Source organism: Boleophthalmus pectinirostris, unplaced genomic scaffold (genome assembly GCF_026225935.1).
Source record: "Boleophthalmus pectinirostris isolate CB_2022bp ecotype Guang Dong unplaced genomic scaffold, ASM2622593v1 HiC_scaffold_22, whole genome shotgun sequence".
NCBI lineage: Eukaryota > Metazoa > Chordata > Actinopteri > Gobiiformes > Gobiidae > Boleophthalmus > Boleophthalmus pectinirostris.
The window spans coordinates 7,749,312-7,763,587 of record NW_026571190.1 but is presented as its reverse complement, the minus strand read 5'-3'; the positions used below and the strand labels follow the sequence as shown (position 1 = coordinate 7,763,587).

Below are 14,276 nucleotides of genomic sequence, written 5' to 3'. Positions count from 1 at the left end.
CACAAGAAGCCTGAACTGGTAGACAGTAGCCCAGTTGGTAAAGTGTATATCCACTGATGTGAAAGTTGGCCATTCGAATCTCGCTCTTGACATAAACATCATTGGTTGAGCAGTCCACTGCGATCCACTGACCCACAGTGTGGCTGGTGTGATTCCAGCTCCCACAGATGAATGCTGCCGTTGTGTCCTTGGGCAAGACACTTAACCCATCTCTCCCCCAGTGTCTGCGTACATTGGTGTATGAATGGGTGAGTGTTTCCTTGACGTAAAGTGCTTCGAGTGCCATGAAGGTGGAAAAGTGCTTTATAAAAATGTGACCATCTACTAATTCAATTTGCAGGATTTGGTGTTGAACATGCATGAATGAAACAAAACACAATTTCAGCTAAGTTTGCGATGAGGAAAAACATTATAACATAGATCAGAAAATCATGTAATATAATAATAGGACCTCATTTCCTAGTGAGCCAGAGTGTTGGAGACGTGTGGAGACACTTTTTCAAATATTCCATCCAGTCCTTGTATTTGCAGAGGTCACTGGTGCTAGGCTAGTGCATGTCAATGGCCATAGTTATCCTGCCACTAAAAACAGTCTTACCCACTCCACAAAACACCCAAAGAAAATCTATTATTACGCAAGACTTGATGTAAATATCTGTGTTGATAAAATAATTTTAGAAGTAAAGCCAACCTTGCATTTGAAGGATTTATGTCTGAGCAGCAGCAGTGAGTTTAACTTCCTGATAGAAAGTTCGGCTGCGGCGGACTGATATGAGATATGAGAAAATAGTCAACATGCGACGATTCATGCGGTGTAAGGTTAGTTTTATTTCAAACATTATTCTGTCAACACAGATATTTACATGGACAGTCTGGTGTAATAATAGATTTGTTTCGGGTGTTTTGTGGAGTGGGTAAGACCTAGACCTAGCACCAGTGACCTCTGCAAATACAAGGACTGGATGGAATATTTTTTTAAAGTGTCTCCACACATCTCCAACACTCTGGCTCACTAGGAAATGAGGTCCTATGTCCAAAATTCCGGACTGTCATTGTAACTTAAGTAAAAAAAAAAAAAAAAATGAACACGATTCAATAAACACAATCAAAAACAACACTGAAATAGGCTCTATTCACGCTTACGTCACAAAACATGAATAGAGCCTATAGTCCATGATATCTGTCCCTTTCAACAGTTCTTGGCACTGCCCTTCCACACACCCACTCCCCCCGCTGTGGTCCCCGCTCCAGTGAGGGGACACTCCAGACCCCTCAGCCACTCGGTGCACTTGAGCGCCACCCTCTGGTCCAGGCCGTACTGCTCCTCCTCATACTCCACGTCGTCGTACTTGTGCCGGTCGTTGAGCAGGGAGATCTTGAGGATGGAGCGCAGGTCTATGTCTGGCTCCTCTACGCCCCTCTTTGGGCTGAGTCTGCTCTGGGCGGGTGGGGGGCGCTTTTGCCGTCTGTGATAGAAGATTTTACATTTTTAGAAGTTTATATTAGCATTCAGAGCATAGACTGTAAAAAGAAGTGGACTAAGGAAGTGTGATGTCACCCATAGGTGGTGGTTATTGATACTTTGCAGCTAATGTCATGAACATTCCCTGGGGTTGAAGCTAACTAAAAGCACTACTCTTAGGATGACCAGATTTTCAAAATATAAACCTTTGGACACGCCCAGTTTGGGTTGGTGGGTAATAATAAAATTGTCAAACGAGTGTCTAATTATAGAAAATTGTTATGTACATGTAAATAAAATGTAAAATGTGTGAATCATTATGGTCAGAATAGAAAGAATTAAGATTTAAGAGTGCTAAATAACTGTCATGTAGTCTGCACTGAAATGGAAGGATCATGTTCTGTGTAGTTCCCTGTTTTACTGTATTGTACTGTATATTACTGTAGTACATTTGATGACACATCACAGTACTTCAGTTACATCCAAAGTAACAAACAGAGAAGTGGGAGGGGCATGTTCCAGTTTGTTCCTGTAAAATTAAACGCCACATTTATCAACTGTAAAGAGAAAAGTATTTTCTAAGTATCAAGTTTTCTCAAGTCACAGGTCTCAAGTCCGAGTCAAGTCCCAAGTCTTAGTCCACTGTATCCAGTCAAGTCTCATATCCTAAAAATAGTGATAGTGACTCAAGTCTGACTCGGGTCCAAGTCCAGGTACCACCTATAGTACCTGCGGTAAATAGGTACCTTATTACCTCCGCCAAGGAGGTTATGTTTTTGCCGGTGTTTGTCTGTTTGTTTGTTTGTTTGTCTTTTAGCAACATAACTCAAAAAGTTATGGACCGATTTTGATGAAATTTTCAGGATTTGTTGGAAATGTGAAAAGGAAGAACTGATTTCATTTTGGGAGTCATCCGGAAGAAATCCTGGATTCTGGATCACTTTGAAATTTTAGTTAACATTGTGGTAAATGGGGCCAAAAATTTTGTTTCTCAATATCTCGGTTAATTATTGACCAAACCCCATGAAATTTGACTCAGGGATGGACAATGGGATCCTCTTTCATATTCCAAAGGCTGATCCGGATCTGATCCAGAAGATTGATTTTATCGCAATTTATATAAAAAATGGGGGTAGTCCTTGGCGGAGGTCTGCGCTCTCTGACTGCTTTTCTAGTTCAAATGAGAGTTTGTGGGAAAAAAATAAATCAATATCACTAACTACATCCTCTCTGGTTCTGTAAGTAAATTTTCTATCTATCCAATCGCTACAGGTGAAAAAATGTAATTCAATTGGACAGTAGCCTTAAAACCGAGGTGAAAGAAAGCTGAGAAGTTGCTGTTTAACTGGCTTACAGCTGATATCAAGTCAACATCTTTTCTCTGTGCATACAGGAACCGAGACCTAACATAGCCGCTCACCCGTTTGGCCTGGCCTCGGTCACTCCTCCGCAGCAGGATCTGGTAGGCTTCTGGGTGCTCCTCCTCTGCAAAAGGAGCACTGCCTCTGGGGTGAGGGTCAGGGTGAAGTGGGCCTCCTCCTCCTCCTCTTCTTCTGTCTGACCCTTGAGCCTGGACCTCACAGCCTTCACACTGCCCTGGGAGGGAGTGATCGGTACAGCTGGGGACAACACAAGTGCATGTTTAATGAGCCCATATTACACCATTTTATTCTCTGTGTTATAATGTTGAGTCCTCATCAAACACGTAGCCTACTTTTGCCTAATGGTAGCGACGCCTCTGACCATGTTGCTTTTTATTGTTTTGAAAATGCTATATTTGACGAAAACAACAACTTAACATACATTACATCCATTCACTCTCCGCGCTAAGTCACTCCCCCTTCAGAGCGCTATCACAACACAACCAGCATGTATCCCACTGATGAAACTACTGGACGTTGTTATGAAAATGCTATATTCACCCAAAACAACCTCTCACCTGGCCTTGTGGCGTTGCCGTTGTCTGCTGGTTTGGTCCCTTTGGTCTTGTCCCTCCTCCTGCCCTCCGCACCTCCTTTGCCCGCTCCCCCGCTCCTCCTCTGCTCCATCTTCCCCATGTTCTTCAGGTTGATGGTGATCCTCTCCTTGACCGAGCCACCCCTCTCCTCTCTGCTCAGCCTGTTCACAGAGGACGCTGACGAAACACTCTCCTTCCCCGTCAAACCGGAGACAGAGCGCGCTATGGACACCGGAGGCATGAACGGCATCTTGGGAGCACAGAGAAAAAGAATGTGAGTAAACTAGTCTTTTGATGTCATGTTGTAATAAAGGAAGCGCTCCACTGTGTTTTTTAAACTCCAGACACCTTCACTAGAATCATTTGGATCAATTCAGTCCCAATGTGGTATAGGATGTTGACCTCGTGGTGAGGTGACCCCGGGGTCAGAATCCTATATTATGGAATATTGACCCCCCCTATGAAAATCTATATTTTATTAATAAAGAACTTGAATTATATAGGAAAACTGTGAATATTAATACTATATCTGCAAATGAAAACATATTGACATATTTAAAATTGTTTTTTGAAGAACTCAGATGCATTTTTTATGTCAATTATAACTTCTGAATGTTAAAAAATTAGTTGTTTAAACACATATTTTACTGAAAATGAGATAAGTAGTTATTAATTAGTTAGATAATCAAAGTGATGTATAATGATTTTGAATCTTGTTTAAATAGACAGGGCTGATCAATTGAGCAGTTAAATAGGGGAAACCTATGACCATAGTAATCTGACCCCCCAATATGTTTATTATAGTTATGATGATGTAAAGCAAGAAGTAATGTTAGTTGAATATTGACAATGATCAATTATATATATACTTGATCAATTATATATACACTGTCTTACACCAGAATTCCCAATCTCTACTGAACAAAAGGTAAAACATAGACGTTAACTTGAAAACTACTGCTTCGTGAAATCACAAGGTGTAACAGGGCATTTTGAGCTTTGGAGATGTAAAGAGACTAATACGTGTGAATGAAACAAAACCAGCAGGTATGTTTGTGATGTCTATCATGACTTAAAACTCATAAAAGTCCATTTTCCATAATATAGAACAGGGGTGTCAAACATACGGCGCAGGGGGCCGGATCTGGCCCTCCAAGACCTTTAATCTGGCCCTCGGCTGATTTTCTACTAAAATATTTGAATTATATTTTCTATTAAAATATTGGTAATTTTCTGCTGTGTTTATCACAGCAGCATCTCCAACATCTCTGTACATGGCCCCTCCCACCAGAGCAGCACAAATGAAGACTTGTCTCTTTCCAAACGCTCTTAAAGGACGATCGTTTTGACTGTTGACTGTGACACCCTCATCAGCAAAATATCAAAAATGAGAAAAGTGGACACCGAGTGCAGGATTTTCCAAGAAAAATTGACTTATTCCTATTTATATACAAGTTAATGTTAAAACATTGTGTTGAAATTGCATTTTTCTTAAAGTTTCAGGTTGTTCATAATATTTTAATATTTTGTAAAATATAGAGTTCATCAATTAAAAAAGATTTCTGTAACAGATTTGCATTTCGCTGCACAAATATTTGAACTTATTGCTGTTTTTAGGGTATATATGCCATGAGTCAAAGTAGATTGGATATGGCCCCCGGACCAAAATGAGTTTGACACCCCTGATATAGAACCTTTAAGTAAAACTATAAAAAGTAAAAAGTACATATGGGTTGGAACAATTTGGACCTGTACAGTACTCAGTAACTTTTCAAATTTGAACCCCACAAATCTACTTAATTACAGTCACATGAGTATTTCTACTTACTTTCCATCCTGAGTAAAAGTTTGGTGCTACAAAACTATTCCAAAAAGTACAAGTAGTAAAACTGAAAGCAACAGGATACTACCCACCTTGGTTAATTCCAGTTGAAAATACACAAAAAATCCTGGAAGTACTTAGCAGGTGGAGTTGTGTTGAGCATCCTCCCTGCACGTGCTGTCTGTGGCTCGAGTGGATGTTCAGGTGCATATTATGGGATGGAGGGACAGAAGAGGGAGTGGCATAAGTTAGCGACAAGGCTCAAAGATCTAAAATAACCTGCGCACATGCTAATCCACTGGCCTGTCAAAGCAGAGAGCACGAGAGTCACATGCAGATAATCCTCACCAGGTACTTAAAGTAACACTGCGGAACTTTCTGGGGGCGCCACATCACCTGCACAAAAGCATCGATATTTAGTATATGGTGCAATAACTGCTCACACATAACATATTTAGCTCACTGTTACCTTTTTTTTTTTTTTGTTAACATGTTTTGTAAGTCTCGCCTCCCTTTACTCTCCGCACTTATTTGCTCCCCTTCAGAGCACTATCACAACACAATCGGCATGCGTTCCTCTAATGAAACTACTGCACATTGCATCAGGTTTGTCAAGTTGCTGTCCACAGTTTCGTGTCATGTTTTTGTATATTTCATTATGGAGTATTGTCGTGTGGGAGAATGGGTGGCGTACGCTTGTGGGTGGAGTCCTGTACAGAATATTACAGCTAACCATAAGGAGGGTTTGAAAAGGGCCCAGGAGAGATAATGAAAATACTAAAATAACATGCATGGATGACTGTAAAACCTCTTCTGTTTATGATAACAGAACAATGTTACAAAAAAAAAAGTTTGCCTAATACCCCCTCTTTAAGTAAGAAGCAGGTTTGTGGAGATACAAGCATAATACCCCCCATTCAAATAAATTTCAATAAAACATAATAAAAATAATCAAAAAATGAACTTGTTTCTCACATTCTTCACATTCTGGTTTTGAAAGTATTTGCAATTTGAAGGATTTTATTTGTATAAATCCATAGTTTATTTAAAAACATGCCCACAACTTGGTGTGAGCGGGCTTGCATCTCCACAAACCTGACTCTTACTTAGCCTAAAGTTGGGTCTCTGCCTGCTTGTTTCCTTACAAATGTTCTTTTGGCAATGACCTTCCACTGTATGGTTTTAAACTTTGTGTTGTATTTCTATGGAATCATGCAAAGTTACGCAGTGTTACATACATGACTGGTAATTTCTGTTATATGTTTGTTTTTAATCATCTGTAGAAATGAAATACTCCAGAATTTAGTGTCTAATTTTTTTCTGATTCATCTCCTGTGCCTCACCTGAGTCAGAGACGACTGTATGAAAATAGAACATTTATTATTTTGTTACAGCTCATAAAACTCTTAAAACATCCAAACATAAAACAGCCCTGGTCTTTTCCTGTGTGCAGTGTTGGCTCCCTGTGGTGGCAGCAGAGGGCAGTGCGCTCAGTCTCAGCAGCACTTCTTGTGCACATGCAGCACTCGTCTGCAGCGCGGGCACGTGTGGTACGCGTCTTTAAAGTAGTCCACCAGCAGGGGGATCAAACAGCAACCCAGCACAAACCTGCAGCAAAAACAAATATCACAACAAAATAGTACAGAACTCCATACTGCATGTGTGTGCTTTTACTGATTAAAAATATCAGAACTGAACCTGTGTTGCCAGAGCCTTAAAGGACTTAAAGGACATGTGCAAGTTTGCTTCATTCTCAGTACAGTCCCTGACAAAAGTCTTGTCGCTTTTCCATTTTGTAGAAACAAAAGCTTATAACCTGACTTTAAATTAATCGATTGGTTTTAGAAATGTCTCATATGAAAGCTAAAACCCTCCCAAATTATGCTCAATATACTAAAATAAATTTGCTTCACTGAAGAAAGATTGATCATTTAATGAACACAGAAAGGTCAGATTTTGGCAAAACAAAAGTCTTGTCGCCTTGTCATATGATGCACCCAATCCTAGATTACAGCCTCACCTGTGATCAGTTACTGATCAATCAATTAGTGGATGTGTATAAAAAGAACCCCAGCACACCAGACCTTCACATCAACTGCAACTTGACCTCTGACAACATGCCTAAGATCCACCCTGAGACCAAAGCGTTAATTATCAAGAGGCTGAAGACCAGATCCACTGCTGAGGTGGTGACACCTTCAATGTGTCTCAGCGTCAAGTACAAAGAATAAGAAAAAGATCTGAAATGACTGGAGATGTTTTTGACAAGCCCAGGTCCAGTAGACCCCGCAAGACAACTGCTCGGGAGGACCGTTTGTTGATTTGAAAATCCAAGGCCAGCCCCTTTTCCACTGCAGCAGACTCCACCAGGCCTGGTCACCTCAAGTCCCTGTGTCAACCACAACAGTTTGTAGAATTCTGTCTCGAAATGGCCTCCATGGTCGAATCAGTGCACAGAAACCAGCACTAAACAAAAGGCAATTAAAAAACCGCGTGGCATTTGCCAAGGCCCACAGCCTGCTAAAAGGATGGACACTGGAAAAGTGGCAGAAGGTGGATTTCTCAGATGAATCCTCGGTTGAATTATATCACAGCCGCCGCAAATATTGCAGGAGACCTACTGGAGCCCGCATGGATCCAAGATTCACCCAGAAAACAGTTAAATTTGGCGGCGGAAAAATCATGGTCTGGGGTTCCATCCAGTATGGGGGTGTGCGAGACATTTGCAGGGTGGAAGGCAATATCAATATCCTAAAATATCAAGTAGTATTAGCTCCTCTTACATTCCCAACCATAAAAGGGGTCAAATTTTGCAGCAGGATGGTGCTCCATCGCATACTTCTATCTCTACATCAAAGTTTCTCAAGGCGAAGAAGATCAAGGTGCTCCAGGACTGGCCAGCCCAGTCACCAGACATGAACATCATTGAGCATGTCTGGGGTAGAATGAAAGAGGAAGCATGGAAGGCAAAACTAAAGAATCCTGATGAACTCTGGGAGGCATGTAAGACGCTTTCTTTGCTATTCCTGATGACTTCATCAACAAATTGTATGAATCATTGTTGAACCGCATGGATGCGTCCTTCAAGCTCATGGAAGTCATACAAGATATTAAATATGGATCTCACAGCACCACTACTTCATTCACTGACGTTATGCAACATATTTTTGTATTTGAAGTAAATTATTTGTTAAATTTTCTGTAGGCGAAAAAACTTTTGTCTTGCCAAAATCTGACCTTTCTGTGTTCGTTAAATGATCAATCTTTCTTCAGTGAAGCAAATTTATTTTAGTATATTGAGCATAATTTGGGAGGGTTTTAGCTTTCATATGAGACATTTCTAAAACCAATCGATTAATTTAAAGTCAGGTTATAAGCTTTTGTTTCTACAAAATGGATAAGCGACAGGATTTTGTCAGGGACTGTATATGGACAGATTATGCCTCATGTGAAAGTTCAGAACCTCCAGATTCCCTCACTGAGCTGCAGAGGCTGTACTAGCACCGATTCATGATTGGCTGCAGGTTCTGGGGTTTAAGTAGTGACCATTCAGATCACAGAGAGGCATTTTACATTTAAACCAACTGGATTTCAGCACTGAAACTGGAAATTCTGCTTCTCATTCTGCTTTCTAATTTGATCATCTTGAGAACTAAAACACCAAATTAAAACAACTCTGCCATCAGGTCCATTCTTTTTGTGATTAAGAATTAATCAATATTACATTTATTGTTACTAAAATTCAAATTTAATTTGAGCATTTACCTCATATCTGGGGACACACATAGCTCATGAATGTGAAAATGGAAATGGAACATCTAAAGCAAAGCAACATCTCCATAGAGACAAGAGGTGGCAAGCTTATCAGAAAAGTTAGTGCACCTTTAAAGCGAGGAAGTGACTCACCCATTCCCACACACCTTCATACACTGCTGTGCACAGATATAGTGTATAACACCCTCTCTATCCTCACACTCACCCAAAGAGTGCAAGAGTGACACACAGGCTCCATGCCAGTGCCCCAGCCCTGTAGGTGACCCTGGTGGTGACTTGGAGTTGGCAGGATGGGCACGTGGTCACACCAGGGCTATGGCACAGCACTGACTCATGACAGACAAATTTAGGCGTTGCAGGAGTCCCCGGAGGTACAGGTTCTGGAGACAAGTCATACAGAAAACTGGTGAAATATACAGTAAATATACAAATGTACACTTTAAAAGAGGGGGTATTCTGCTAAATCTTGTTTTTTAATAGCTTTCTGTCACATTATAATTTCATTCACTCATCCAAAACATGTCTAAAGAAGTTTTAGATGAAATCCATGCATGTTTGAGTAATTCAGTGATCTCTCCCAGGCCCGTATTCGAACCCACCTCATAGTTAGCTGTAAGATTCTGTGCAATGCTCCGCCCACAAGCCTGTGTTACCCATATATATTGTCATTCTACAAGCCTTCAGTCACCACATTTCAGCCTTTATTTGGTAAATGATGTTTTTAAAAAGCAGGGTGGAAAGTAACTAAAAATACTCCATCTACTGTAATAGAGTAGATTTTTGCGATAATTGTACTTTTTTGAGTAAATTTTAAACCAGTATGTGTAATTGAGCAGAATTCTAGCCATAGAATTGTAATTAGTTGCATCTATACAATTACTGAGTGCTGCACAAGTACCGATAGTCCCGATCTATGAGTGTCTAACACCTGCTCCTTTGTAAATCTACAAACTCACAAACTGCATCGTCTGCTCTGATTAGACAGAACAATACAGATTGGTTTAAAATGATTTTTAAAATTCAGCTTTAAACTGTTTTATTTATATAGAATGCTGATGTGATGTAAAATACAGATAAAAATCTGTTAACAAGTAACTAGTACTCGAAGTAGTATTTTTCATGTGGACTTTTTACTTAAATACAATTTTGGAAGCAGGCCTTGTAACTGTACTTTTACTTGAGTACAAATTGCAGTACACCACTGTCAATAATACACTTAAATTGTAAATATTGTATATCTACAAACTACAAACATTCACCATTTCACATTTTCAACATTAATTTGGTAGATATATTTTACAAGTCTCAAAGTAGAATAAGAATAATTGTTTGAATATAGTCAGCGAATTGAAAAATGTATTGACAACAAGTCGATTACTAAAGTAACTGTTAGTTGTCTACTAAATATGATCAATAAAATACTATAGGAAATGATGCAGTGTGTTACCTGGTAGTGATGATTGAGCAAATGAAAAGCCGGGAGGAGGAAGAGGAGGAGGAAGAGAAGGAAGAGGAGGAGGGCTAAACGCAGTCTGGATATTGTAGATTCGTGCCCCGTGTCCAAGCTGGCTCTCATCTGCCCGACATCAAACATACAGTGACTTATCTTCAGATTGTGTCAGATTGTGGAACACTCAAGTAAAAGTTTCAGCTACTATGCAACTTTTCTGGAGGAGCTATAAAACCCATCTCTAATTAGATATAAAAAATAAAGTAGAGCTGTTTAATGTCATACTGTGGAACATTCCAGGCAGAGCAATGACATCTCCATGGAAACAAGCAAGTGACAGACCCACAAACAAAGCATCACTAAGTGCACATAAGTAAAAGTATTTAAAGCACCCTCTCAAAAATATACTTAAAGAGTAAAAAGTAAAAGTATTTTGCACAGAATTTTATATCTAATAAAGCTTCGAATGTGATTTTGATACATTTTTTTAATTATAATTTTTTTTATTTGTGCAAAATTTTGCTCAGCTGAAACAAGTGAATCAGTTGTTTTTTCCTAGCTGTTTTTCTTTGTATGTTTTTGTTTGCTCAAACTATGAACACGTTAAAAATAAACGCCTCAGTTTTTTCAGCACATCTCAAACAATAAGAAAAAAAATACTTGTACTTTTCAGCCCAGTTCAAAAACGAAGTAAAGTAGAAAGTACAGATACGTGTTCTCAAATGTAGTGAAGTGAAAGTGTCTACTTCTATCTACTCAGTCTACTTAAAAAAAAATACAGATACCTAAAATTAATACCTAATTCAATACTTAAGTTCAGTACTTTATTACACTTTCTTTGATACTTTCCAACACTGCAGATAGAAACTCTGTACCTTGGATGATGTAAGAGGGTGGGGTGGGCAGAGGCTCATCCAGTCTACTCTCCATGGAGCCGCTGAGTGGACACAGAAGCTGTGAGGCTGGAGACAGGTGCGCTAATGAAGCTCAACTCTGATTGGTCCAAGCTCTCGACACCAGCCTATTAGAGAAAAGCACCTGCAAACTCAAAAAAAAATAAAAAATTAATTAACAGAAATGGTAGAAGAAAATGATGAATGGTAATCAAACAGAACAAATAGACTTGGTATATGTAAAAAGACAAATAAAATTTAAAAGTCTTGTACTAAATTGACTCTTGTGAGCTTTGAGCCATGTTAGAATATTGTTATTTCCTCAAAAACATACCTGGAGTTGTGTTTCATTTCATTCATGCATGTTTGAGTAATCCTGTATTATCAGTCTGTCATCATCTCCAAAGCTCAAAATGCTCGGTTCCACCTTGTGATGTCACGCAGTGGTAGTTTTCAAGTTAAATGCTACTTTTTTACCTTAAGCTCAGTAGAGATTGGCAATTCCAGATCTGAAATAATTTAAATGATTTTAGTGATATTGTCTGGAGTGCAAAAACAAAATGATCACTTAATATATTACCACATGACATCACAAGATGGAACTGTCACATTTGCCATGCCCCCTTTTAGTCGACTAATCACTTGGCAGGACATGTCTTTGGTCGACCAAGATTGTCTTTAGTCTACTACAACTGCGCTACAGTTTATTGATTTTAGGTAAGTAGGTAAGCATTTTATTGTAGGCGTTTTTTTGTTTTTTTGTTTTGTTTTTTTATGATAAACCAAACATAACATAACTTACTTGAAGAATGACCTGAAACTTTTTACTAGCTATTGGGCCTAATTGAGAGAAAAGAGACTGGTTTTCTTATATTGTTTTTTTTTTTTATTCATTTAATTTAATCCTTTAAATTAGAGCTTTAAAATTGCCTGTTTCATATGTGATTATGTTTTTATTTACTGTTGTGTTTTTTATGCATTTATTATATTTTCATGTGAACTGTATTGGTGGTTTTCAAGTTCTAGAATGTGACAATGTCATACTCCAAGAATGGGGGCAGTTTTTCTTTTTTAAATAACATTGTACTTTGTCATGAAATATCTAAAATGTTAATGCAGAGATGTTGAACCTGAGCATTTCTATCAGTGTCTAGACACAAGAACTCACTCTATGGCAACAAAAAAAATCTGCATTATAACCATATTAATTTAGCTGCCGTTATCTATATTAAATAAAACTGGTCTATAGAATGTTTTGATGTCATATGAAACCCACCAATACATTTTTGTTCGTATCGAAAAATCTGCAATTAAAATAAAATAAATTAAATAATAAAGACATAATAATAATAATGAAAAACTTTAACCACACAGAAAGCCAATAAAAGGCTGAATGTAAAAAAAAAAAAAAAAAAAACTAGAAAAGCGCAGACCTCCGCCAAGGACTACAGTCCCCCTCATATTAATTGTGTTTTCCATAAATATTTGTCTAGTATCTTTCAATTTGGAATATGAAAGAGGATCCCATTGTCCATCCCTGAGTCAAATTTCATGGGGTTTGGTCAATAATTAACCGAGATATTGAGAAACAAAATTTTTGGCCCCATTTACCACAATGTTAACTAAAATTTCAAAGTGATCCAGAATCCAGGATTTCTTCCGGATCACCCCCAAAATGAAATCAGTTCTTCCTTTTCACATTTCCAACAAATCCTGAAAATTTCATCAAAATCGGTCCATAACTTTTTAAGTTGTGTTGCTAACAGACAAACAAACAAACAAACAAACAAACAGACAAACGCCGGCAAAAACATAACCTCCTTGGCAGAGGTAAAAAAACTGCGCTAATGTTTTTCGGGATGGAGCAGGTGGTTGCTGTAGTACCTCGTGTCCATCAGATGGAGCCATTGAAATAATCACGTGCCGAGTCCGCGCAGTTCCCCGTCGTCTCCGTTGGATGGCGCTCTCCTCCCGCTTCTCACCCTCCCAGCGATGACTCCCACTGGGTCTATGGAATGTTTTGATGTCATATGAAACCCACCAATACATTTTTATTCGTATCGAAAAATCTGCAATTAAAATAAAATAAATTAAATAATAAAGACATAATAATAATAATAATAAATAATAATAATAATAATAATAATAATAATAATAATAATAATAATAATAATAATAATGAAAAACTTTAACCACACAGAAAGCCAATAAAAGGCTGAATGTAAAAAAAAAAAAAAAAAACTGCGCTAATGCTTTTCGGGATGGAGCAGGTGGTTGCTGTAGTACACAGGTGTCAAACATACGGCCCGGGGGCCAGATCCGGCCCTTCAAGATCTTTAATCTGGCCCTCAGGCTGATTTTCTACTAAAATATTTTAATGTAATTATATTTTCTATTAAAATATTGTTAATTTTCTGCAGTGCTTCTCATAGCAGCGTCTCCAGCGTCTCTGTACGTGGCCCCTCCCACCAGAGCAGCACAAATGAAGACTTGTCTCTTTCCAAACGTTCTTAAAGGACGATCGTTTTGACTGTTGACCGTGACACCCTCATCAGAAAAATGTCCAAAATGAGAAAAGTGGAGCCGAGTGCAGGATTTTACAAGAAAAATTGACTTATTCCTATTTACAAACAAGTTAAAGTTAAAACATTGTGTTAAAATTACATTTTTCTTAAATTTTCAGGTTGTTCATAATATTATAATATTTTGTAAAAGAAAAAAAAAAAAAAAAAACTGCGCTAATGCTTTCGGGATGGAGCAGGTGGTTGCTGTAGTACCTCGTGTCCACCAGATGGCGCCGTTGAAATAATCACGTGCCGAGTCCGCGCAGTTCCCCGTCGTCTCCGTTGGATGGCGCTCTCCTCCCGCTTCTCACCCTCTCAGCGATGACTCCCACTGGGTGACTGTGCACTGATCCA

At 38.7% G+C, this 14,276-nt stretch overlaps 2 protein-coding genes across 2 annotated transcripts; both read right to left on the bottom strand.

The window, feature by feature from the left end:
• Positions 1-1,189: 1,189 nt before the first annotated feature.
• Positions 1,190-3,519, bottom strand: LOC129410305 (proline-rich protein 18). Its single transcript, XM_055158018.1, has 3 exons — positions 3,402-3,519; positions 2,883-3,081; positions 1,190-1,466 (listed from the first exon to the last, which is right to left on the bottom strand). The coding sequence occupies exons 1-3, from the start codon at positions 3,517-3,519 to the stop codon at positions 1,190-1,192; spliced, it is 594 nt and encodes a 197-aa protein (XP_055013993.1).
• Positions 3,520-6,600: 3,081 nt separating this feature from the next.
• On the bottom strand, positions 6,601-14,254 carry LOC110158269 (lipopolysaccharide-induced tumor necrosis factor-alpha factor homolog). Its single transcript, XM_055158752.1, has 6 exons — positions 14,136-14,254; positions 13,243-13,366; positions 11,341-11,402; positions 10,463-10,591; positions 9,221-9,395; positions 6,601-6,849 (listed from the first exon to the last, which is right to left on the bottom strand). Exons 2-6 carry the CDS (start codon positions 13,251-13,253, stop codon positions 6,738-6,740), a joined length of 489 nt encoding a protein of 162 aa, XP_055014727.1. The 5' UTR covers positions 13,254-13,366; positions 14,136-14,254; the 3' UTR covers positions 6,601-6,737.
• Between the last annotated feature and the right edge of the window lie 22 nt (positions 14,255-14,276).

What these genes read in the sequence shown, in the direction of transcription:
- LOC129410305 (XM_055158018.1), bottom strand. Translation starts at nt 3,519, where the DNA reads ATGGGGAAGATGGAGCAGAGGAGGAGCGGGGGAGCGGGCAAAGGAGGT. An exon ending in CGGCAACGCCACAAGGCCAG is followed by an intron (nt 3,082 to 3,401) that starts GTGAGAGGTTGT and finishes TGTTGTCCCCAG; the next exon opens with CTGTACCGATCACTCCCTCC. An exon ending in ACCGAGGCCAGGCCAAACGG is followed by an intron (nt 1,467 to 2,882) that starts GTGAGCGGCTAT and finishes CTTCTATCACAG; the next exon opens with ACGGCAAAAGCGCCCCCCAC.
- LOC110158269 (XM_055158752.1), bottom strand. An exon ending in TGCTCAATCATCACTACCAG is followed by an intron (nt 9,396 to 10,462) that starts GTAACACACTGC and finishes ACTTGTCTCCAG; the next exon opens with AACCTGTACCTCCGGGGACT. An exon ending in GTCACTCTTGCACTCTTTGG is followed by an intron (nt 6,850 to 9,220) that starts GTGAGTGTGAGG and finishes TTTTTGCTGCAG; the next exon opens with GTTTGTGCTGGGTTGCTGTT.